This window comes from Scyliorhinus torazame, chromosome 2 (genome assembly GCF_047496885.1).
Source record: "Scyliorhinus torazame isolate Kashiwa2021f chromosome 2, sScyTor2.1, whole genome shotgun sequence".
NCBI lineage: Eukaryota > Metazoa > Chordata > Chondrichthyes > Carcharhiniformes > Scyliorhinidae > Scyliorhinus > Scyliorhinus torazame.
The window spans coordinates 84,127,398-84,154,034 of record NC_092708.1 but is presented as its reverse complement, the minus strand read 5'-3'; the positions used below and the strand labels follow the sequence as shown (position 1 = coordinate 84,154,034).

General features: G+C 49.3%; 1 protein-coding gene across 23 annotated transcripts in view; it reads right to left on the bottom strand.

Moving 5' to 3' along the window:
* LOC140389119 (mucin-13-like) overlaps positions 1-25,943 on the bottom strand; it is a 206,150-nt gene extending 180,207 nt beyond the window's left edge. For 14 of the 23 annotated variants that reach the window (XM_072473359.1, XM_072473293.1, XM_072473385.1 and 11 more), the window contains exons 1-3: positions 25,782-25,942; positions 18,596-18,619; positions 4,782-4,805 (exon numbers count right to left, since the gene is read on the bottom strand). In XM_072473359.1, the coding sequence (XP_072329460.1) occupies positions 4,782-4,805; positions 18,596-18,619; positions 25,782-25,875 (142 nt within the window). In that variant the 5' untranslated portion in view covers positions 25,876-25,942. Of the gene's footprint in view, positions 1-4,781; positions 4,806-18,595; positions 18,620-25,781 lie in introns of all 23 variants that reach the window. The other 9 variants (XM_072473324.1, XM_072473279.1, XM_072473344.1 and 6 more) reach the window with 2 other exon arrangements.
* Between the last annotated feature and the right edge of the window lie 694 nt (positions 25,944-26,637).

Sequence of the window (26,637 nt, the reverse complement as noted above, 5' to 3'; positions counted from 1 at the left end):
AGGTCATGTTGCAGCTGTACAAAACTCTGGTGCGGCCGCATTTGGAGTATTGCGTGAAATTCTGGTCGCCGCATTATAGGAAGGATGTGGAAGCATTGGATTCCTATACCAGCCTCCCGAACAGGCGCCGGAATGTGGCGACTAGGGGCTTTTCACAGTAACTTCATTTGAAGCCTACTTGTGACAATAAGTGATTTTCATTTCAAGGGTGCAGAGGAGATTTACCAGAATGTTGCCTGTTATGGAGGGAAGATCTTATGAGGAAAGGCTGAGGGACTTGAGGTTGTTTTCGTTAGAGAGAAGAAGGTTAAGAGGTGACTTAATTGAGGCATACAAGATGATCAGAGGATTGGATAGTGTGGACAGTGAGAGCCTTTTTCCTCGGATGGTGATGTCTAGCACGAGGGGACATAGCTTTAAATTGAGGGGTGATAGATATAAGACAGATGTCAGAGGTAGGTTCTTTACTCAGAGAGTAGTAAGGGCGTGGAATGCCCTGCCTGCAACAGTAGTGGACTCGCCAACACTAAGGGTATTCAAATGGTCATTGGATAGACATATGGACGATAAGAGAATAGTGTAGATGGGTTTTAGAGTGGTTTCACAGGTCGGCGCAACATCGAGGGCTGAAGGGCCTGTACTGCGCTGTAATGTTCTATGTTCTAATTGTTCGAGGGAGGAGGATCTACCGTTCTGATGATAGATTAGAAGATGGAACTGTTTTTCTTGGCTTAAAGGGGGCTGGGAAGAGATTTGATAAAGTTATTCAAACTTGTGAACAATAAGTACCGAGGGAGAAACTGTTCCCACTTCTGAAAGGATCAAGGATGAGAGGGCACAGTTTTAAAGTAAATGCAAAAGAAGAAAAAGCAGTCTGAGTCAAAACAATTGCACGCAGTGAGTGGTTATGGTCTGGAATGCACCATTTGAGAATGTAGTGGTGGTTGTTTCAACCAAAGCATTAAAAAGGGAATTAGATATTTATCTGAAAAGGAAGAATGTGCAGGGTTTTGGGGAGACGGTGGGAGAATGGCACTGAGCGAGTTGCTAATTCAGAGAGCTGGAGCAGACATGATGGGCCGAGAGGCCCCTTTCTGCAATTGTAGGATTTATTTGGTCCAAATCGGTAAGAAAAACAGGTGATTGTGGATAATCTCACAGGTCAGGCAGAATCGCCCTGAATTGTTAACTTTGTTTTTCGCCACAGATGTTGCCTGACCTGTTGGCTGTTTCCATAGAATAGAATTCCTACAGTGCAGAAGGAGCCCATTTGGCCCATCGAATCAGCACTGGCCTCTCTGATAGAGCACCCTACTCAGGCCCACTCCCCTGCACCATCCCAATAACCCCACCTAACCTGCACATGTTTGTGACACGAAGGGGCCATTTAACATGGTCAACCCACCTAACCTGCACTTCTTTGGACTGTGGGCGGAAACCTGACCACCCGGAGGAAACACACGCAGACACGGGGAGAAAGTGCAGACTCCGCACAGGCAGTAGCCCAAGGCCGAAATTGAACCCGGGTGCCTGTGAGGCAGCAGTGCTAACCACTGTGCCATCCACAGCTAGAACTATGACAATTAGTTTAATATTTTAAAATGACCTGGAACTACCTGTGGTACGTGACATCAGGCAGAAGAATTAGAAATTAAACTGTCCACATTGGCTTTCACAGTGGACCTATCTAATCTTATTTGATTTCTCTAGTCTCATTTTTAATCTTCCAGTATTTTTCTCTTGCTTATATCATGATTGTTTATCTACATGGTATAACTGACTCATTTACAATATCCACTTGTGAAAGTAATCCAAATCTCACTTTGCAGGAAAATATGTTCCTTCCAATACCTCAGCCGATTCTTGCATTTCAAGTCCTGCACAGTACTCCTTTACGGCAAGAAAAAAATAAGTTTCTAAGGCGACAATTTCAAACAATCTCATTTTTGGTTTTCAGGACAATTTGGAAGATAACTTGAAACTATTGAGAAGATTAACTAGAACCAGGAGACCACCGAACAGATTAAATTTGTAATGACCGTAAAGACTATTCATTCATCATAACCAATGTGATGTCAGTTATTTTGCAAATTAATGTAAAAACACTAGTTAATGATTCATGCCAGCTCATGTGACATTCAAAGAACAAATGTCACCAACAAAGTTTATCACTTTTTTTTCCAAATAAAGGGGCATGTGGCATTATCATAAATGTAAGAACCGCAAGAGTTAATAAAATGTATAACTCAACCACTAGAGGGAGCTAGATGTACAAGTATATAAGACATTGATGGGTGAGAGGTTTCAAAGAAGGTTAGAGAGCAGTTTGAAGGAAAGATAGTGTGAGTGAGAGCAGATCTTAGTTAATGTTATAGTGCAGAGTTTAGTGGTAGATGAGTGTATACGTTTATTATCAACTGTGTGTAATCTAAGAGTAAGTGTCGAATCCAAATTAGTAGCGTTAATAAATTTATAGTTTTGTTCAATTTAAAGCTATTTTGTGGTCTTTATGAACACTATGCCAACCATCCTAAATTTAGCAACACAAAGAATATCACAGAAATTTCTAGAAAAGCGAAACTTCATAATCTTTGCTGTTTTGTGACATGTTTAATAACCTTTTGAACACATGTTGATTTAGTAAAGAAAGCCAGAATGGATTGCTACAGGGAAAATAGTATTTAATTAACTTGCTGGACATTTGTGAGCAGGAAACAGAGGGAATTATGATTGCATGATAGTTGATGTGGTGTCAAAGGACTTCCAGGAGACAGAGTTGCTCAAAAGACTTGTGAGGAAACCTATTGCTCATTGAATTAAATAGACTGTAGCACCATGGATTTTTGCTTTTCAGCAATCAGTCCTATCCCTGAAATTACAGCCACAAAGATATGTATAGAGCATATCTGTTGTGGGATTTGAGGGTGGCAGTGTAAGAGAGAAATTTAACATGTTTAGTTAGAACATTCATGTCAATTGTATCGAATTTTGGCGGGATTTTCTGGAAAAGAAAAACTGCATAATCTTTGCTGTTTTGGGACAAATTTAATAGCCACTTGAACACATGTTGATTGTGTAAAGAAAGAGAAAATAGTATTTAACTAACTTGCTGGACATTTGTGAACAGGAAACAGAGACATTCAATGAATACAGGACAGTTGATGTGGTGTATGAGGCCTTCCAGGAGACAGTTGATACAGGGTTACTCAAAAGACTTGTGAGGAAACTTATAGCTCATTGAATAAAAAGACAGTAGTACCATGAGTACAAAATTGTGGAGTGACAGAAAACTGAGCATTGTGGTTATTGGATGCTTTCCGGGTTAAAGGATGTTTGGAGTGGAGTTCCCCTGCGGTCAATGATCAGACCATTGATTCTCCTGTTATACATCGATGTGGGTAAGCGTGCAGGTACAGCAGACAGTAAAGAAGGCAAATCCTATGTTGGCTTTCATAGTGAGAGGAATTGACTACAGGAATAGGGATGATTTGCCAGAATTTTATAGGGCATTGGTCAGGCCACACCCCGAGTATTGCGTGCAGTTTTGGTGTCCTTATCTGAAGAAGGATGTTCTTGCTCGGGAGTGAGTTCAGCGAATGTTTACCAGGCTCATTCCTGGGATGGTGAGACTATCATATGAGGAGACACTAAATCGGTTAGGATTATATTCATTGGAGTTCTGAAGAGTGAGAGGGTATCTCAGAGAAACTTATAAAATTCTGACAGAATTAGACAGGGCAGATTCAGAAAAGATGTTCCCATTGGTGGGGGAGTGCAGAGCTGGGGCTCATAGTTTGAGGATACGCCTGATGCACTAAGCGTCAAGAACCACAAAGACATGTGAAAGACTTTAACACAAAGACTTTAACTCAGGCTTTAATATACTACATGGGAGGCTTACCCGACACAGACGACCACAGACAGAATGGGGCCGGTCCCAGAAGAGGTTTCTTATACTAACTCCCGGGGGAATGACTAAGGCGGAGCTCTCCGTGGCCAGGTCGGGTTACCTACCAGTGACCGAACCTCTGCAGAGCTACAGTACAATACACAGTATTACAGGGCCACATTACACACAACTATTATATACTATGTACAATGGTAGGGAAGTACAGTGGTGTATCACCACAACGCCATAAAATAGGACAGAGGTGAGGGGAAATTTCTTCACCCGGAAAATAGTGTACCTATGGAATTCACTACTCCAAAAAGTAGTTGAGGAGAAAAAAAAAATGTAATTTCAAGAAGAAATTAGATTAGCTCTCGGGGCTAAAGGGATCAAGGGTTATGGGGCGAAGGCGGGATCAGATTAATGAACTTGAGGATCAACCCTGTTCATAACGAATGGCAGAGCAGGATCTGAGAGTTGAATGTCCTCCTCCTGATTCTATTTTCTATAACTCCAAAGGGTGTACACCTTAATGTATATGTGCATATGTCATAACTGAAGGGTAAGATATGAGAGTGGTTAATAGAGCATTCAGTATCCTAGGTTTATTAATAGGGGCTGCAGAGTACAAGAGCAAAGGGTTTATCATCAGCTTGTATTGAGACACTAGTTCAGCTTCAATTGGAGGACTGGAGCACTGTGTCCAAATCTAAGCACTACTCTGTCTGAACAATGTGAAGTGAATGCTGAGAACTGCAGAAAAGATTCAGGACAATAATTCCAGTGTTGACAATCTTTTCTAAAGAGACAAATTCAAGCAATATTACTTTTGGTTTTCAGCAATCATTCCTGTCCCTGAAATTACAGCCACAAGAATATGTATAGAGCTTACCTGTGGTGGGGTTTGAGGATGGTTCTATAAGAAAGAAATTTAACATATTAAGTTAGAACAATCATATCAACAATATAGAAAAATCTATTCATAAACTTTGCTATTTTTGGGACAAACTTAATAGCCACTTTGAACACATCTTGATTTAGTAAAGAAGGACAGCATGGATTGCTGCAGGGAAAATAATGGGCGGGATTCTCCGTTTCTGAGACTATGTGTTGACGCCGTTGCAGAATTTGTGTACTTTCACGACAGGAAAACTGGCGCTGAACCTGGATTGATTCAGTGACTGTGGAGGGGCTAGCACCGGCGCCACGTAGAACACTATTGATTCCAATGAAAAACGGTGCTGGATTTGCTGGGTCCGTGATTGACACTCTGGAGGCTGATAAGCTGCAGCTGCACATACACATTACACTCCCCACACACACCATCCCAGCTAACAAGATGGTACTGGTTGTGCTGGAGCGTGCCCATACAGCTGATGGGTTGGCTGGGGTCAGAGTGCACCTAATGGGGTGATCTGGGGGGCCCTAAGTTCACAGTGGTCTGTTGCCGGCGTGCGCAGCTGCATGGCTGCCTTGCCGGCTGTGGAAATGCTGTTCAGTGCCCGTCCACCCCGACCCCACAGCCCACCTCCTGGCCGTCCTCCGCTACTCCCCCCGGACCTGGCAGAAGGCCCCTGCCAGCGGCACAACTATCAACAAACTATAGTGATGTTGGACACTTTCCAAACCCCCTCTCTCTCCCTGAGAAGCCACGACACCGGTTTCATGGACCTTTAAAAGCACCACTGAACTGCGCCTTCGGGAACTCAGCCCATCGGAGGCGGAGCATCACGTAGGCCTCAGAAAATACCGGTTCAGGCCGGTGGCCGATGGGTAGGCTAGGGTCAAGTGCACCGAATGAGGGTGGTCTGGGGATGGGGGGGGGGGGGGGGGGGGCAAACCTTCCATGGCCCTATGTTCACAGTGGGCTGTTAGTAGCAGCATGTGCAGCTGCATGATTGCCTTGCTGGCTGCAGCAATGGTGTTCCATGCCAGTCCACCTCAACCTACAGCCCACCCGTCCTGGTCATCCTCCGTTTCTCCCCCCTGCCAGCGGCATAACTGTCAGCAAACTATGGCGATTTTGGCCACTTTCCGTACCCCCTCTCTCTCCCTGAGCAGCCATGACACCGGTTTCATGGATTTGCAGAAGCACAAGTGAACCGCGCCATTGGGAACTCAGCCCATCGGAGGCGGAGTATCATGTTGGCCCCAGAGAATACCACGTTGGGTCCATTAATTACCTTCCAACGGTGTTTACTGAAAGTGTCTTCCAGACCGCACTGATGCCTATGTCGAGCTGACCTAGAATTATGAATTTGCGTCAAGTCAGCGCCCGCTGCGATTTTATGGTCGGAACCTATTCTCTGCACAATCACATTCCATGGTTATCTAACTTGATGCACATTTGTGAACAGGAAACAGAGAGACTCAATGTTTGCAGGACAGTTGATGTGGTGTACAAGGACTTCCAGGAGACAGTTGATACGGGGTCGCTCAAAATACTTGTTAAAAAATTTATAGCTCATTGAATAAAAAAAGACAGCAGCGCCATGGATGCAAAATTGCCTGAGTGACAGGAAACAGAGCGTCGTGGTTACTGGATGATCTACGGGCTGGGAGAAGGTTTGAAGTGGTGTTCCCCAGAGATCAATGATCAGACCTGTTGCACATTAATGATCCAATCCTTGGTGTACAGGGCAGTTGAATGTTTTCAGATGATAAGGGTACAACTTTAATGGGAGTACAGGAGCACAAGGACTTGTGTATATATGTGCGCGAGTCATAACTGAAGGATAGGAGGCTAGATTGGTTAATAGGGGATACAGTCTTCTAGCTTTCTTAACAAGGATATTGAGTACAAGAGCAAAGAGGTTATCATAAACCTGTATTGAGGCTCTAGTTTAGCCTAAACCTCATTGTGTCCAATTCTAAGCGCTACTCTGGGAAGGAAGTGAAGAGAGTGCAGAAAAGTGCAGAAAAGATTCAGGACAATGGTTTCAGGGATGAAAAACTTTTCGAAGGTAACAAGTTCAAGCAATCTCATTTTTGGTATTCAGCAATCATTCCTGTCCCAGAAATTACAGCCACAAGTATATGTATAGAGCATACCTGCAGTGGGGTTTGAGGATGGTTCGATAAGAAAGAAATTTAACATGATAAATTAGAACACTCATATCACCAATATAGAATTTTGGAAAACATTTCTGGAAGAAAAAAAATCAATTTTTGCTGTTTTGCAGCATGTTTAATAGCCATTTGACACATTTTAATTGAGCAAAGAAAGCCAGCATGGATTCCTACAGGGAAAATAGAGCATATGATGTCCTAAGGTTATTAATAGGGCCAAAGGGTAAAAGAGCAAGGAGATTATCTTGAACTTGTAAAATGCACTGTTTTGCTTGGCTTAAAGAAGGCTGGGAAGAGATTTAACGGCGGGAGAATGGCATTCAGTGAATTTCTAATTCGGAGAGCTGGAGCAGACATGATGGGCCTAGAGGCCTCTTTCTGCACTCAAATTTTTTTGATTTTTTTGGTGCAAGTCAGTAAGAAAAACATGTGATTGTGGAAAATCTCTCAGGTCAGGTGGAATCGCCCTGAAATGTTAACTTTGTTTTTCGCCACAGATGTTGCCTGACCTGTTGGCTGTTTCCATCATTTTCTATTTCAAGCATATTGATGCACGATCAATTGCACAAAGACTAAAGTTGGGTACAACTGTGGCTTTATTACAGTCAGCTGTGTGGCCTCCTGCTGCAGCTGGCAAAATGGCAGGGCACTGGAGGTCATGCATATTTATACAGTTCTCCCTGGGCGGAGCCAGCCGGTAGGAGCTACCGGCGAACCTGTAGTGCAGGTCCTACCTTACATCTCCTATTACAGTGGTTCACCACATTCACCCCCTGTTAAAATGAGTCCGGCAGGGGTGACATGAAACTATATACAATTAGTGCAATTATGTACAGTGGCAGGGAAAGAAAAGTCCATGTTGACGGTCTGGGGTCCGTCAAAAGTTCAGCCGGCCCAGTGCTTTGGTGCTTCGTTGGGAGCGACGTAACGGTGGCGGCAAAGTCGGTGCTGGCGGTGGTGGAGGTGGCACCGATGGCGGTGGTGGCGGTGCTGATGCTGGCCAGTCATCGGGGAACTCCGGGAGCGTGCAGAAGTCCTCTTCGTCCTCTTGTGCGGAAAAGGGAAGTTGGTTGGTCTGGTAGGGTCAATATTGGCAGCGGGGTGGGAGGTGGCGGGGGGGCGCATTAATGGGGTTGTGTGTTGGGGTGGAACCTGATGGTGCCAGGTCCCTGAGTGAGACAGTATCTTGGCGGCCGTCGGGGAACTCAACGTAGGCATATTGAGGGTTAGCGTGGAGCAGGTGAACCTTCTCCACCAGACTTGTGGAGTCTGACGTGCCTACGGAAAAGGACCGGTCCTGGAGCAGCGAGCCAAGTCGGGAGCGACACCCCGGATGTTGACTTCCTGGGGAAGGTAAAAACACGTTCGTGGGGTGTGTTATTAGTGGCGGTGCACAATAGTGACCGGATGGAGTGCAGAGCGTCAGGGAGGACCTCCTACCAGCGAGAGGCTGGGAGGTTTCTGGACCGTAGGGCCAGCTGGACGGCCGTTTCTACTTGCCCGTTTCCCCGGAGGTTGTAGCTGGTCGTCCTGCAGGAGGATATACCCCTGCAGAGCAGGAACTGACGCAGCTCACCGCTCATGAATGAGGATCCCCTGTCACTGTGGATGTAGGCGGGGAAACCGAACAGAGCGAAGATGGTGCTGAAGGCCTTGATGACGGTGGCAGACGTCATATCGGGGCATGGGATGGCGAAGGGGAATCTGGAGTACTCATCGACCACACTGAGAATGTACGTGTTACGGTCAGTGGAGGGGAGGGGCCCATTGAAATTCACGCTGAGGCGTTCAAAGGGGTGGAAAGCCTTCACCAGGCACGCACGGTCCGGCCGGTAGAAGTGCGGCTTGCACTCCGCACAGACCTGGCAGTCCCTGGTGACTGTCCTTACTTCCTCGACAGAGTAGGGCAGATTGCGAGCTTTGACCAGATGGTACAATCGAGTGACCCCCTGGTGACAAAGGCTGTCGCGTAGGGCCTGGCGTTGGTCCACTTGTGCGCTGGCACATGTACCTCGGGAGAGGGTGTCTGGGGGCTCGTGAGTTTACCGGGGTGATACAAGATCTCGTAATTATAGGTGGAGAGCTCGATTCTCCACCGCAAGATTTTATCATTTTTGATCTTGCCCCGCTGTGTGTTATTGAACATGAAGGCTACCGACCATTGGTCCGTAAGGAGAGTGAATCGCTTACCGGCCAGGTAATGCCTCCAATGCCGCACAGCTTCAATGATAGCTTGGGCCTCCTTTTCGAAAGACGAGTGTCGAATTTCAGAGGCATGGACTTCCGGGTGCGTCTATGCAGAGCTAGGTCGCATATTCGGTAGCTCCCGCTTGGAACGGACTTTTGGGCTCTTTTACAGGGCCCCCATGGCATTTGTTTGACATTTCCCGGTGTGGCAAGAAGATTGCAACATTCCCCTGACAGTGTCCCCCAGGAATGTTATGTCTTTTGGCTACCAGACCCGGCAGTAACAGTAAAAGATTTGGCTGCAACAGGATAAACAGGGCCTCTTCCAGCATGCAGGCGGGGGAAGGGCAAGCTTAAAGCTGAAAAACTGACCTGAGGGCCTTTATCAAAAGTGAATTCTAACAGCAGAGGGAACAACTGTGAAAAGATCTCACCAAGGCCACTGAAGAAGCGGGGACAAGGCTTCCGGTGGCGGCCATGGAGGAGTAGGTCGCGCATTCGGCAGCTCCCGTCTGGAACGGACTCTTAGACCTTTTTCAGGAGTTTCCACAGACATTTTGGGGCAGATTGGTGAAGCGAACACTGCCAAAAGGATTCCCTCTCGAGACTTTTGGGCTCTTTTCAGGGCCCCCAAGGGCACTTTTTCGACGTTTCCCGGTGTGGGAAGGAGTTAATAAAATCTCCCCATCAGTATATGGCTTTAACTAGGAGCGGGGTGACAAAAAAGGTGATGGTGGACCAGAAGAAGGGAGGGAAGAAGGACAAAATGGCGGCGAGCAGAGACCAGGCAGCGTGGAGACAGTGGGCGGAGGAGCAACAGGAGGGTATCCAGCGCTGCCTCAGAGAGATTAAAACGGACCTGCTAGAGCCGATGAAGGCTTCTATTGATAAGCTGCTGGAGACACAGACGGCCCAGGGGGTGGCGATCTGAGAGGCTCAACAAAAGATCTCTGACAATGAGGACGAGATCTTAGGCCTGCCGGTAAAGGTGGAGGCGCACGAGGCGGTCCACAAGACATGGCAGGAGCGGTTCGAGGAGATGGAGAATCGGTCGAGGCAGATGAATCTGCGGATTCTGGGCCTCCCAGAGGGGCTGGAGGGGCCGGACGTGGGGGCCTATGTGGTCACCATGTTAAACTCGCTGATGGGAGCGCGGTCCTTCCAGGGGCCCCTGGAGCTGGAAGGGGCCCATAGAGTGTTGGCGAGGAGGCCCAAGGCTAACGAGCCTCCGCGGGCGGTGCTGGTGCGGTTCCATCGGTTCGTCGATCGGGAGTGTGTGCTCAGGTGGGCCAGGAAGGAGAGGAGCAGCAGGTGGGAGAATGCGGAGGTTCGGATATATCAGGACTGGAGTGCGGAGGTGGCGAAGAGGAGGGCCGGGTACAATCGAGCGAAGGCGGTGCTGCACAGGAAGGGGGTGAAGTTTGGCATGTTGCAGCCGGCGCGACTGTGGGTTACCTACAAGGACCGGCACCATTATTTTGAGTCTCCGGAGGAGGCGTGGGGCTTTGTTCAGGCCGAGAAGCTGGACACAGACTGAGGGTCGGGATGTGCGATTGGGGACTGTGGTGGATATGTTATGCCTATTTTTGGTTCGGGGGGGGGGCCTTTGCATTGTTTTGGGTTTCTTTTTCTCTGTGTTTTTCTCTTTCGGGTTGGGGAGGGTGGATTGGGTGGGTTGGGCACTGTTTTGGTTGGTGGCGGGGCCTGGTAGGTGGAGAGCGCGGGATTTTTTCCCGCGCCGAAGACTGAGGGGGTGGGGCGGGACCAGGGTGGGGAACCGAGGATTGTTTCCCGCGCTTAGAACAGAGGGGGAGAGCCTGTGAATGGGGAGCGGGAGAGGAGGGTGTGCCACACAATGGGAGGAGTCGAAGGGGAGGCGGGAGTGGCCGGGGTCAGCAGGAGTCAGCTGACTTGCGGAAGTGCAATGGGGGGAGTAAACCAGCTAGGATGGGTCCTAGCCGGGGAGGGGGGTTGGGGGGTGGGGGGGGGAAATCGAGTTGCTGCTGCTAAGATCAAGGAGGAGCTGGAGCGAGTGGGGTGGGTCGAGATGGGGGTATGCCGCTGTGGGGAACGGGCCGGGTGTGGGGTGCGGGCGCGTGGCTGGCCGAGGAGGGGTCATGGCTAGTTGGCGGGGAAGGGGGGCGGGTAGCCCCCTGATCCGGCTAATAACCTGGAATGTAAGGGGACTGAATGGACCGGTTAAGCGGGCCCGCGTGTTCGCGCACCTGAAGGGGCTCAAGGCGGATGTGGTTATGCTCCAGGAGACACACCTGAAGGTGGCAGACCAGATAAGACTGAGGAAAGGGTGGGTAGGTCAGGTGTTTCACTTGGGGCTAGATACCAAAAATCGAGGGGTGGCGATCTTGGTGGGAAAGAAGGTGTTATTCGAGGCGTCGAGCATTGTGGCAGATAATGGCGGTAGGTACATAATGGTAAGTGGTAAATTGCAGGGAGAGAGGGTGGTACTGGTCAATGTGTATGCTCCGAACTGGGACGATGCGGGTTTTATGCGGCGTATGTTGGGTCGGATCCCAGACTTGGAAGTGGGGGACCTGATAATGGGGGGAGACTTTAACACGGTGTTGGATCCTGCACTGGATCGCTCCAGGTCTAGGATGGGTAGGAAGCCGGCGGCGGCTAGAGTGTTGAGGGGATTTATGGACCAAATGGGAGGGGTGGACCCTTGGAGATTTGCAAGACCAGGGGCTAGGGAATTTTCATTCTTCTCACATGTCCATAAGGCTTATTCTCGAATCGACTTTTTCATTTTGAGTAGGGCGCTGATAGCGAGAGTAGAGGATACCGAGTATTCGGCAATAGCCATTTCGGACCACGCCCCGCATTGGGTGGACTTGGAGATGGGGGAGGCGAGGGACCAGTGCCCGCTGTGGCGCTTGGAGGTGGGGCTGTTGGCGGATGAGGAGGTGAGCGAGCGGGTCCGAGGAAGTATAGAGAGGTACTTGGAGACCAACGACAACGGGGAGGTCCGAGTGGGGATGATATGGGAGGCACTGAAGGAGGTGGTGAGGGGAGAGCTGATCTCCATCAGGGCCCACAAGGAGCGGAGGGAGCGGGGGGAGAGGGAGAGGCTGGTGGGGGAGATGGTGAGGGTAGACAGGAGGTATGCGGAAGAACCTGAGGAAGGATTGTTGAGGAAGAGGCGCAGCCTCCAGGCCGAATTCGACCTGGTGACCACCAGGAAGGCGGAGGTGCAGTGGAGGAAGGACCAGTGGGCGGTCTACGAGTATGGGGAAAAGGCAAGCCGGATGCTGGCGCATCAGCTTCGGAAGCGGGACGCAGCTAGGGAGATCGGGGGAGTTAAGGACAGGGGAGGGAGCGTGGTGCGGAGTGGGGTTGGCATCAATGGGGTCTTCAGGGACTTCTACGAGGAATTGTACCGATCCGAGCCCCCATGGGAGGAGGGAGGGATGGGCCGTTTCCTGGACCAATTGAGGTTTCCAAAAGTGGAAGAGAGACTGGTGGCGGGACTCGGGGCCCCGATTGGGCTGGAGGAGCTGATCAAAGGGATAGGAAGCATGCAGGCGGGGAAGGCACCGGGGCCGGACGGTTTCCCGGTCGAGTTCTATAAAAAAGAAATGGACCTGTTGGGCCCGCTGTTAGTTAAGACCTTCAATGAGGCAAGGGAGCGGGGGGCTTTACCCCCGACGATGTCCCGGGCACTGATCTCCTTGATCCTGAAGCGGGACAAGGATCCCCTGCAATGTGGGTCTTACAGACCGATTTCCTTGCTAAATGTAGATGCCAAGGTGCTGGCGAAGGTCTTAGCCACGAGGATTGTGTGCCGCAGATCATCCATGAAGACCAGGCGGGGTTTGCGAAGGGGAGACAGTTGAACGCGAATGTGCGGAGGCTTTTGAACGTTATCATGATGCTGGCGAGGGGGGGGGGAGGCGGAGATAGTGGTGGCGATGGACGCTGAGAAAGCCTTCGATAGGGTAGAGTGGGGATACCTGTGGGAGGTGCTGAAGAGGTTCGGGTTTGGGGAGGGGTTTGTCAGGTGGGTTAGGCTGTTGTATGAGGCCCCGATGGCGACTGTGGCCACAAATAGGAGGAGGTCCGAGTACTTTCGGTTGCACCGAGGGACGAGACAGGGATGTCCCCTGTCCCCCATGCTCTTCGCACTGGCGATTGAACCCCTGACTATGGCACTGAGAGAGTCGAGGAACTGGAGGGGGTTGGTGCGGGGTGGGGAGGAGCATAGGGTGTCGCTTTATGCGGACGACCTGCTGCTGTATGTGGCAGACCCGGTGGGAGGAATGCCAGAGGTAATGAGGATGCTTAGGGAATTCGGGGACTTTTCGGGGTACAAGCTCAATATGGGGAAGAGCGAGCTGTTCGTAGTTCAGCTAGGGGACCAGGAGAGGGGGATTGGCGAGCTCCCACTAAAAAGGGCGGAGAGGAGTTTCATATATTTGGGGGTCCAGGTGGCCAGGAGCTGGGGGGCCCTGCATAGGCTTAACTTTACAAGGCTGGTGGAGCAAATGGAGGAGGAGTTCAAGAGGTGGGATGCGTTGCCGCTGTCCTTGCCGGGTAGGGTGCAGTCAATCAAAATGACGGTGCTTCCAAGGTTTTTGTTCCTGTTCCAGTGCCTCCCCGTGTTTATCCCGAAGGCTTTTTTCAGGCGGGTTAACAGGAGTATAATGGGGTTTGTGTGGGCGCGAGGGACTCCGAGGGTGAGAAGGGTGTTCCTGGAGCGGAGTAGAGATAGGGGGGGGCTGGCGCTGCCCAACCTCTGTGTGTACTACTGGGCCGCCAATGCGACAATGGTGCGCAGGTGGGTGATGGAGGGGGAGGGGGCTGCATGTGTGGGTACGAGTCTGGGGGCGCTGGCAACGGTGCCGCTGCCGCTCCCTCCAAGGAGGTATACCACGAGCCCGATGGTGGTGGCGGCCCTCAAAATCTGGGGGCAGTGGAGGCGGCACAGGGGGGAAGTTAGGGCCTCGGCGTGGACCCCATTACGGGGGAACCACCGGTTCACCCCAGGAAGAACAGGTGGAGGGTTTTCGGGGTGGCACAGGGCAGGCATACGAAAGTTGGGGGACCTGTTTGTGGACGGGACGTTCGCGAGCTTGGGTGAGCTGGAGGAGAAGTACGGGATCCGCCCGGGGAACACCTTCAGGTACAGGTATGGGCGTTTGCCAGACGGCAGGTGGTGGAATTCCCACGGCTACTGCCACACACAGTACAGGACAGGGTGCTCTCGGGTGGGGGGGGGGGGGGGGGGGGGGGTGGGTGGGAGTGGGGAAGATCTCGGAAACTTGCCAGGTGATGCAGGAGGAGGAGGAGGCCTCGGTGGTGGAGTTGAAAGGTAAGTGGGAGGAGGAGTTGGGAGAGGAGATCGAAGAAAGGACGTGGGCAGATGCCCTAGGGAGGGTGAATTCTTCCTCTTCGTGCGCGAGGCTCAGCATCATACAGTTTAAGGTGCTGCACAGGGCACACATGACCGGGACAAGGATAAGCAGGTTCTTTGGGGGTGAGGACAGGTGTGTTAGGTGCTCAGGGAGCCCAGCAAATCACACCCATATGTTCTGGGCATGCCCAGCGCTGGAGGAATTTTGGAAGGGCGTAGCGAGGACGGTGTCAAGGGTGGTAGGATCCAGGGTCAAACCGGGCTGGGGGTTCGCAATATTTGGGGTGGCAGAGGAGCCGGGAGTGCAGGAGGCGAAAGAGGCCGGAATTCTGGCCTTTGCATCCCTGGTAGCCCGGCGAAGGATTCTCCTTCAGTGGAAAGATGCGAGGCCCCCAAGCGTGGAATCCTGGATCAGCGATATGGCAGGGTTCATTAAATTGGAGAGGGTGAAATTCGCCTTGAGAGGGTCGGTACAAGGGTTCTTTAGGCGGTGGCAACCGTTCTTAGACTTTCTGGCAGAACGATAGACATTGGTCAATGGCAGCAGCAGCTCGGGGGGTGGGGGAGGGGGGTTTACTTTATTTTTGTTTATGTTATTTACACTGGAAAGGTCTGAGGGGGTGTATACACCTGTTGTCTTCAGTCGGGGTGTTAATGTTAATTTATTATTTATGTACAGTGGGGGAGGGGTTTGAGGGGTTGCTTTTTTTAGATTGTGTTTTGTACTTAACCCTGTTGGGTTCTTTTTTCTTTCTCATTTTGTTATTGATATTTTATGAAAGCCTTTAATAAAAATTATTTAAAAAAAAAAAAAAGAATTTCAGAGGCATGAAGGGTGCGGGAAAAGAATGCCACGGGTCTGCCTGCCTGGTTTAGCGTGGCGGCAAGGGCGATGTCTGAAGCGTCGCTTTCTACTTGGAAAGGCAGTGACTCGTCCACTGCGCGCATCCCGGCCTTGGCGATGTCTGCTCTGATGCGGGCGAAAGCGTGTTGTGCCTCTGCCGCGAGGGGGAATTGGGTGGACTGAATGAGTGGGCGGGCCTTGTCCGCATAGTTTGGGACCCACTGAGCGTAGTAGGAAAAGAACCCCAGGCAGCGTTTGAGGGCCTTGGGGCAGTGGGGATGGGGAAGTTCCATGAGGGGGCGCATGCGGTCGGGGTCGGGCCCGAGAAGTCCGTTTTGGACTATATAGCCAAGAATGGCTAACAGGGTCGTGCTGAACACACAGTTCTCTTTGTTATAGGTCAGGTTGAGAAGAGTGGCAGTGCGGAGGAATTTATCGAGGTTGGCATCGTGGTCCTGCTGGTCATGGACGCAGATGGTGACATTATCTAAGTACGGAAAGGTGGCCCGCAAACCGTACTCGTCGACCATTCGGTCCATCTCTCTTTGGAAGACCGAGACCCCATTTGTGACACCGAATTGTGTTCCCGTACCAGCTTCCCCGAACAGGCGCCGGAATGTGGTGACTAGGGGCTTTTCACAGTAACTTCATTGAAGCCTACTCGTGACAATAAGCGATTTTCATTTCATTTTTCATTTATTCATTTTTCGAAAGGGACGCTATGGAAGTGGTAGAGGCGACCGTCCGCCTCGAAGGCAGTGTATGGCCGGTCCGACTTCCGGATGGGGAGCTGGTGGTAGGCGGATTTCAGGTCAATTGTTGAGAAGACCCGGTACTGCGCAATCTGATTGACCATATCAAATATGCGTGGGAGGAGGTACGCATCGAGCTGCGTGTACCGATTGATGGTCTGGCTGTAGTCCATGACCATCCTGTGTTTCTCCCCAGTTTTAACCACTATGACTTGGGCTCTCCAAGGGCTGTTGCTGGCCTCGATAATACCCTCCTTAAGCAGCCGCTGGACTTCGGACCTGATGAAGGTCTTGTCCTGGGTGCTGTACCGTATGCTCCTAGTGGCAACGGGCTTGCAATCCGCAGTTAGAGTGTCAAAAAGGGAGGGGGATCGACCTTGAGGGTCACGAGGCCACAAACGGTAAGGGGGGGGTAAGGGCCCGCCGAATTTGAGGGTGAGGCTCTGGAGGTTGCACTGGAAGTCCAGGCCCAACAGGAGTGCAGCGCAGAGATTAGGAAAGACATAGAGGCGGAAGTTACTAAATTCTACGCCCTGGACCGTGAGGGTGATTGTACGAAAGCCTCGGATCGGGACGGAGTGGGATCCGGAGGCTAGAGAGATCATTTGATTGGCAGGGTGGACCGCGAGGGAGTCGCGCCTTACCATATCTGGGTGAACGAAGCTTTCGGTGCTCCCGGAGTCCAGCAGGCACGAGGTCGTGTGGCCGTTGATTTTAACTGTCGTCGACGCGGTGGCCAGGTTGTGCGGGCGAGATTGGTCCAGCGTCATCAAAGCGAGCTGCGGGTAGCCATCGGATGTTTCGGGTGGCGAGCATGTGCGGTTCTGATGTCGGGATGTCCAGAGACCCTGTGGGGGACAAGATGGCGGCGCCCATGGTGCGCACATTGCGGGGTCGGGACAAGATGGCAGCGCCCATGGGGCGCACATGGCCGAATGGGGACAAGATGGCGGCACCCATTGGTCGCACATGGACTCAGGAGGAGAATATGGCGGCTCCCATTGTGCATCTGGCGTGGGGGAGGGGGCGATAGTGGGCGTGATCGCAGCGACTGCGCGGGCCTGGCACACCATCGCGAAGTGGCCCTTTTTACTGCAGGCTTTACAAACTGCAGTGCAGGCCGGGCAGTGTTGGCGGGGGTGGTTCTGCTGACCGCAGAAGTAGCAGCGGGGACCCCCGGGGTATGCGGATCGGCATGCGGCGCAGGCGTGTTGGGAAGGCAGGACCCCGGCTGAGGAGGTCGTCGGTGGGGTCCAGGAGGGGTAGGAAGGAGTAGAAGGGTGGGCAGCGCAGCGGGAGGGGTACGATTGTATGTTACGGGATGCAACCGTCATGGAGATCGCCAAGGTTTTTGTCTCCGCCTGTTCGAGTGTGGCCCCTTCCAGTAATCGTTCTCGGATGCAGTCCGACACAATCCCCATCACGAAGGCATCGCGCATGAGGAGATTTGCGTGTTCTGCGGCCGTAACGGCCTGACAGTCACAGTCCCGGACGAGTGAAATTAGGGCCCACCAGAAGTCTTCGATGGACTCATCAGGTAGTTGCGAGCGGGTGGCGAGTACATGCCTGGCGAAGAGCGTGTTCGCCTTCTGCGCGTAGTGTTCCTTAAGGAGTTCCATTGCTTTTGTGTAATTTGTGCCGTCTTGGATCAACGGGAACAGGACGTTTATCTTCTGAGCCTCCGTTGGCTTGATGTAGGCCTCAAAACATGCTAGCCAGCGAGTAAAGTCTTTCCTGGCGTCGGGCGAGTGCGGATCCAGCTGGAGGCGATCGGACTTAATTCTGACATCCATTCTGTGGAAGATCTGACTGTAATAAATTGATGAACGATCAATTGCACAAAGACTAAAGTTGGGTACAACTGTGGCTTTATTACAGTCAGATGCGTGGCCTCCTGCTGCAGCTGGTGTAATGGCAGGGCACTGGAGGTCATGCATATTTAGACAGTTCTCCGTGGGCGGAGCCAGCCGGCAGGAGCTACCGGCGAACCGGTAGTGCAGGTCCTACCTTATATCTCCTATTACAGTGATTCACCACACTTGTTTACCATAGAATAGGTAGAATAGGAGAGAAAGTGTAGACACCACACAGGCAGACACTCAAGTCCGAAATTGAACCTGGGAGCCTGTGAGACAGCACTAACCACTGTACCGCCCATAGCTAGAACTATGACAATTAGGTTAATATTTTAAAATGGAAACTACCTTCCAATATTTTTCTCTTTCTTGTATCATGATTGTTTATCTACACAGTATAACTGACTCATTTACAATGGCTACTTGTGAAAGTAATTCAAATCTCACTTTGCAGGAAAATATGTTCCTTCTAATACCTCAGCCGCTTCTTACATTTCAAATCCTGCACAGTACTCCTTTACGGCAAGAAAAAAAGCAGATTCGAAAGCGACAATTTCAAACAATCTCATTTTTGGTTTTCATTCCTGTCCATGCAATTACATCCACAAAGAAATGTATAGAGCATACCTGCACTTATTGGTGTTGTCGATTCTGCAAGAGAGATATTTAATATGTTAATTTGAACACTCATATCAACTCTATTCAATTTTAGGATTAAATTCTAGTCGAAGAAACATCCATTCGGTGTAATCTTTGTGGTTGTAAATTTTCTTGGCTATCAAGCTATTCCATAAACACAAAGCTTGCCTGATGTCGATAGATCTGTGAGTCATGAATTGATTAGACTGACAGCATCATCTTCATTTTGTAACCCATTTTCTGTGCAAAGACAACATGCCCCTTCCATCAGGAAAAGGATATTCTTGCACAGTTGATTTCACAATTCTTTTTCAGCCTGGAACATCATGAAGTAGCACTCAAAAAAGCACTCAGGAATGGGAATTTGAAACATGACCAAAGTAACAATATTCAGGATTGGGTTGGATTTCAGCCTTTCCTGAAACCTTGGTTTCTCTGAAGGAGTGGATTAGAATATTTCATTCTGGTAGACTTTCATTTGACAAGAAACACTGCTGTCAAACACTGAACACAACATAAATGTGTCCAATAATAAGAACTGGGTGAAGGTTGAAGTGCCCGCCATGAACCAACGCAAGTGGCATACTGTGGAGAAGTGGAATACTGGGCGGAATATTAAGCCTGTACCTGCCGCCCGCCGGGTCAGTAGTGAGGGCGGAAAACCTTGTGAGAGTCTGAAAATGGAATTCTCGCTGGAGAGATCGCGTTTCCTGGTTTTCCCTGCCCCTCGCCAATGATACCATGAGATTCAGGCCGCTAACGTCATTTTTATTTATTATAAATTTAGAGCACCCAATTCATTTTTACAATTAAGGGGCAATTTAGCGTGGCCAATCCACCTACCCTGCACATCTTTGGGTTGTGGGGGCAAAACCCACGCAAACACAGAGAGAATGTGCAAACTGCACACGGACAGTGACCCAGGGCCGGGATCAAATCTGGGACTTCGGCGCCGTGAGGCAGCAGTGCTAACCACCGCGCCACCGTGCTGACCTAATGTCATATTAATAAATGTGAATAAAATTAAATATTATTAGTGCCTCCTCTAACCCAACAAATTATCTCCCTCACTAAATCACTGCACATTAGTGAGATTTACAACAGGTTTGGCTAGGCTTAAGATAGTCGAGGGAGTGCAGAGGAAAGTATAGCCCCCAGGGAGGTAGAGGGACATTCCGTGCCCCCTGCCTCATTGTATTTCAACAACAAAGTCATATAAATCAAAGGAACTGCAGTCAAAGCACTAACCCTTGGAGAATACCACTGTCTGCCATCCCCCAGCAACTCTTTACCACGAGTCACTGTTTCCTGAACTTAAGCCAATTTGTATTCAAGGTGACGCTGACCTTCTATTCTATGGGCCTCAGTTTTGTTAATTATCATTTATTGTGGTACATTGAAAAAAACACTCTCAAAATGAAGTACAGCAGGAGTAACCACACCAATACCAGCAGCACCAGTAGGAGCAGCAACAATGACATTAATAGCTGCCTTCTCTGCAGCTACAAGCCGATCGATGGGATATAGGGGATGGACACAGAGGAGGCAATAATCCCAGCACAGAATCTACAGGTTTAGGATTAGATTCCTTGGAATGACTTGGCAACTGTGCCTGAGGAGGCACCGACTTTCATGATAGGTTGTTGTTGACATCTGTAGCCTCCTGCAACATGACCAAGAGGAGCAAGTGGAATGCATCAGCATAGGCCATCAAGGTGATCAGAGCCCTAAGTTTCTTTAACTCTGGCTCCTTCCAAGGATCTGCTAGTGGCATGTACAGTATTTTATACTCTGTGACATGTGTACCTCACGAGTCACTGATGCCTTTCTTACCAAGACCACTGCTTATGTTCGCTTTCACATGGATGAGGCCAGTCAGATACAGAGGGCTGTCAGTTCTCTACAGTGGCTATATTCCCATGGGAACAGGGAGTTTTTAATTGTACACATGTGACAGTCAAGGTATCCTCAGATCAGCTTGCAGTACTTGTCAATCAGAAGGGATTCCGCTCTCTTAATGTTCAATTCATATGTGACCACCAGAAAGAAGGTTATAGTGCATGTTTGTGTAAGATATTCTGGAAGCTGCTATAATTCATGCATTCGTTCACATTCGCACGGTCTACAAAAATACACACCTCTGGAAAGCATGAGCGACTGGCAGCTTAGAGGTCAAGGGTTACCCTCTGAGGGTCTGGCTGATGATCCCTATGGGGAACTCTACCACTGATAAAGGGGAGGGTTACAAAAGGAGCTACGTGACAATCAAGGCCAATCATAGGGCAGGCAATTGGGCAGTTGAAGATGCAATTCAATTCAAGTAATCTGGATATGCCATTCAGTATTCCCTGACTGAATGGTTTAGATAGGGTGGATGTAGGGAAGTTGTTTCCATTAACTGGGGAGACTAGGACCCGGGGGCACAGCCTTAGAATAAAAGGGAGTCACTTTAGAACAGAGATGAGGAGAAATTTCTTCAGCCAGAGAGTGGTGGGTCTGTGGAATTCATTGCCACAGAGGGCGGTGGAGGCCGGGACGTTGAGTGTCTTTAAGACAGAAGTTGATAAATTCTTGATTTCTCGAGGAATTAAGGGCTATGGAGAGAGAGCGGGTAAATGGAGTTGAAATCAGCCATGATTGAATGGTGGAGTGGACTGATGGGCCGAATGGCCTTACTTCCACTCCTATGTCTTATGGTCTTATGGACAAGGCTTTCCAGAATGTTTCTGCTTGGCCTAATTGCCTTGGACAACATCATGTCACAGAGAAAAATGGAGCTGCAGGAAAAGGAAGGTACAAACCATCAGCATCCTCCTCTGAGAAAGAGCAGGAGGAAGAAGAGGAGCCAGATATATAGCAAGTATCTGCAGCTCCATTTTTTCCCAATATATAAAAGGTAAGAGAGAGGCAAAAATAGACATTGGACCACTGGAAAATGTGGCTGGAGAAGTAATAATAGAAAACAAAGAAATGGCAGATGAACTGAATAGTTATTTTGCATCAGTTTTCACAGTGGAAGATGCCAGTGGGACGCCAGAGCTCCAGGAGAACCAGGGGGCAGAGGTGAGTGCAGTGACCATTACTAAGGACAAGGTTCTGGGGAAACTGAAAGATCTGAAGATGGATAAGTCTCCTGGACCGGATGGACTACACCCCAGGGTCTTAAAAGAGAATAGCTGAGATAATTGTGGAGGCATTGGGGATGATCTTTCAGGAATCACTGGATGAAGGAAGTGGCTAATGTAACACCACAGTTTAAGAAGGGAGGAAGGCAGAAGACAGGAAATTATCAGCTGGTTAGCCTGACTTCGGTCATTGGTAAGATTTTAGAGTGTTATTAAAGATGAGATCGCGAAGTACTTGGAAGTGCATGGTAAAATAGGACTGAGTCAGCACGGCTTTGTCAAAAGGAGGTCATGTCTGACGAATCTGTTGGAGTTCTTTGAGGAGGTAACAAGGAAGTTAGACAAAGGAGAACCAGTGGACGTGATTTACTTAGATTTCCAGAAAGCCTTTGACAAGGTGCCGCATAGGAGACTGTTAAATAAGTTAAAAGCCCATGGTGTTAAGGGTAAGATTCTGGCATGGATAGAGGATTGGCTGACTGGCAGAAGGCACAGTAAGAAGTCTTACTGGTTACCAGGTTCAAGTCCAACAGGTTTGTTTCAAACACTAGCTTTCGGAGCACTGCTCCTTCTTCAGGTGAATGAAGAGGTATGTTCCAGAAACATATATATAGACAAATTCAAAGATGCAAGACAATGCTTAGAATGCGAGCATTTGCAGGTAATTAAGTCTTTACAGATCCAGAGATAGGGGTAACCCCAGGTTAAAGAGGTGTGAATTGTCTCAAGCCAGGACAGTTGGTAGGATTTTGCAAGCCCAGGCTAGGTCTTGCATCTTTGAATCTGTCTATACATATGTTTCTGGAACATAACTCTTCATTCACCTGAGGAAGGAGCAGTGCTCCGAAAGCTAGTGTTCGAAACAAACCTGTTGGACTTTAACCTGGTGTTGTAAGACTTCTTACTGTGCTCACCCCAGTCCAACGCCGGCATCTCCACATCATGGCAGAAGGCATATAGTGGGGGATAAAGGGGTCTTTTTCAGGATGGCAGCCGGTGACTAGTGGTGTGCCTCAGGGGTCTGTGCTGGGACCACAACTTTTCACAATATACATTAATGAACTGGAAGAAGGAAGTGAAGGTGGTAGAGGGACAGGTAGTATTGAGGAAGCAAGGGGGCTGCAGAAGGATTTGGACAAGCTAGGAGAGTGGGCAATGAAGTGGCAAATGAAATACAATGTGGAAAAGTGTGAGGTTATGCACTTTGGAAGGAGGAATTTAGGCAGAGACTATTTTCAAAATGGAGAGATGCTTAGGAAATCAGAAGCACAAAGGGACTTGGAAGTCCTTGTTCACGATTCTCTTAAGATTAACATGCAGGTTCAGGCGGCAGTTAAGAAGGCAAATGCAATGCTAACATTCATGTCAAGAGGGCTAGAATACAAGACCAGGGCGGTACTTCTGAGGCTGTATTAGGCTCTGGTCAGACCCCTTTTGGAGTATTGTGAGCATTTTTGGGCCCCGTATCTGCAGAAGGATGTGCTGGCCTTGGAAAGTTCACAAGAATGATCCCTGGAATGAAGAACTTGTAAGAGGAATGGTTGAAGACTCTGGGTCTGTACTCGTTGGAGTTTAGAAGGATGAGGGGGGATCTTATTGAAACTTACAGGATACTGCGAGGCCTGGATAGAGTGGATGTGGAGAGGATGTTCATTTGTCAGTGGCGCTGGTCCATCCTCTACGATAGTCCCTGAGACTGACCTAATCACAACCTAATATCCATCAAATGTGTCGTGTGGTCAGAGATCACAATTGCCCCATATTCTACCCCAACTATTTCCGGGAGAATGAAATTATCCACCACAATACAATCTATGCGGGAGTGCACCCGTGGGGCATGGGAAAAGTACGAAAACCCTTTCTCTCCCAGATTCCGAAATCTCCAAGTGTACACACCCCCTCGCCCCCCCCCCCACCCCCCCCCCCCCCCCCCTCGCCCCACCCCCGCGGCCCTGCTGTCGAAGCTTGAATGAAACACCTGGCTGATCCAGCCCTTCCCCAGCCTCGTCTGATCCTTTACCCTCAGACGAATCTCCTGTAACAACACCAAGAAAACTTGTGCTCTTTTCATCGGTCTCCCAACCCTCTTACGTTACACATCACCACTCTGACCGGGTCTCTCACGCACCCTTGCCCTTCCTACCTGTCATTACCATTCCCCAGGGCCCGTTAGCAGGCGTGACCCTGCTCCGGCCCTAGTCACCATCACCCTCACCCCTCCCCCTTCTCCTCTACCACTCCCTCTTGAAAATGCCTCGTCCAATATCATCCTCATCCCCCCCCACCATTCACACCTCCCCAGGCACACCAAAACCTGCCCATACAGGTTCCAACAGCCGCGGCCCCACCCCACCTTGCTTCAATTCACTAGCCAACACTCCCTTTGGTTGTGCAGCGTCCCCTGCCAGATTCCCCGCCCCCAAATCGAAAAAACAAACCAACTGCAAAGCCTCCCACACCCACCCCTTCCAAACTCCCAACACCCGACATCCAAACAAGTCCCAACAAGCCATATATCCCAACCGTCCTCTCCAAACTACCCCAACCCAAATATCTTTTACACTAAACAGTTAACCATAACATCCATAAAGGGAAAGAACAACATAAAGGAAAAACTCAGTCAAAAACCGGCAAAGCCCAAACTCAGTCCAGTCCCAGTCCTTCTGCCTTCACAAATACCTCCGCCTCCGCCACCATGCTATCTTAAAGCTGTAGTCCCTAAGGGCAGCACGGTGGCGCAGTGGGTTGGCCCTGCTGCCTCTTGGCGCCAAGGTCTCAAGTTCGATCCCGGCTCTGGTCACTGTCCGTGTGGAGTTTGCACATTCTCCCCGTGTTTGCATGGGTTTCGCCCCCACAACCCAAAAGATGTGCAGGGTAGGTGGATTGGCCACGCTAAATTGCCCCTTAATTGGAAAAAATAAATTGGGTACTCTAAATTTAAAAAAAAAGAAAAAAGTTGTAGTCCCTGCCGTTATGCGTGATCCTTAGCTTCACCGGGTAGAACACACCAAACCGCACATTGCGTTTATACTCCTCCTTAGGCTGACTGAAGGCTGCCCGTCTCTTCACCAGCTCCGCCATCAGATCCTGGCCAATAAGTATACTGTTGCTGTCCCACTCCACATCCCCCTTTTACTTCACCCATCGCAGCACCTTCTCCTTCACTTGAAAATTGTGAAGCAGAGGGTCACAGCTCTCGGCTGCTTCGGCCGGAGCGATCAGTGGGCCCCGTCCAATTCACAATGGGAGGGGTCCTCCCCTCATCCATCAACTTCGCCAGCATCTCGGCGAAGTGCTCTGTAGGCCTCCCACCCCCAACCCCTCAGGCACAACCACGATCCTCAAATTCTGCCTTCATAACCTGTTCTCCAGATCTTCTCGTTTGGCTCTCAGCCCTCTATTGATCTCTGCCACCTTCTGCAACTCCTCACCCATCGAGGTGAACTGGTCGTTAAGCTGTGACAATGCCTCCTCCACCCCATTCATTTTCTCTCCTTGCTCCTGCACCACCGTCAAAGTCTTCACCAACTCATCTCTCATCGGGCAAGGGTCTCACAAACCCACTCCTTAAGTGAGGTCATCATTCCTGACTGATGCCTTTGAAATGTTTTGAGAACATTTCAAACTCTCCAGTCATCACTTCAGCCATCTTTTCCACCGTGATGGCGCGCGGCCCCACAGGATGAGCTTTCTCCCGCTGAGCTCCTCGCCACGTTTGACAGCAGACTTTCGCTCATTCCCTTTCTCCTCGAGTTCTTTTTTACTGTTTTCTTGAAATGTATCTGACCTTCCTACAACTTCTCACACAAGAATTTGCCCAAAACCTGGATGTAACGAATCTAAAAAAGATAACTCTGGCAGGAGCCACCAAGCAAGCCACGTCCACCTATGAGCCACAACCAGACGTCTTTATATTTATAAATTAGAACTTAAAAATAATTTCTAAGCACTTTAGCATTTATCAGATAGCAAGTTGTCGCAAATTAGACAATAAAACTGAACACGTAAGTATCATTTTCTTCTTTCCATAGGAAAACTTTGTTTCTTACCTGTCACAGCACACAACGAGTTGTATAAAAGGCCAAGAATGATTCCTTGAAGAATGACTTTTCTTACCGAATAGGTTAATGTTACTTGAAACATTTTTCTTCACAGTACCTTTCAATTCTTAACTGAAAACTAGTTTGCTTTGAGGGAGTGAACGTGGCAATGCTGCTCAAGTGGTGTGGCAGGAAATTTTATTTAGATTGAAGCAATAAAATGCATCAGTGATATTAATGAACTTTAAACCTTTATATGTTACTCATTTTATAAGCTTATCAGTAACTTCAATTCAGATGTGACGCTGTTTCTATAATTACTCCTGTCTGGCAAGTTGTCCTACTTTGCATGAACAAACTGGAGGTTTATTCAAAAGAGCAGGGAAAGTAAATCATCTCAGCATTGGAAGGTCAAGGAAATGTTTAAGAACAAAAAGAATGTTCAGAGTGCAAAACAGTCAATAAACCTGAGACCACGTCATCCAGAATGTATTTATAATTATTTTATTATCAACATCTTTTCCTCTCCAGTCATCACCATTTATCGATCTCATGCTTGATCTTCCTCTACCTGGTATTACAACAATGAAATTAGAAAGAAAGCAGTGAGTGGACAAACTGGCCCTTGCTCCGGATGGATTACATCCATAGATACTCGAACAATTGTATGCAACAAAGGCACTGGTACCCATATATCAAAATTCAATGCAAACAGGAATATTGCCAAAGGGTTGACTGGTAGCAAATGTCACTGCTATTGTCAATTAGAACTAATCGAGGAATCATGCTTGATCCTGGAACCCTCACATGAGATTATGGTTCTTTTTTCTGTTCATAAGGCTTCCAACTTCATTGCCAATTATTT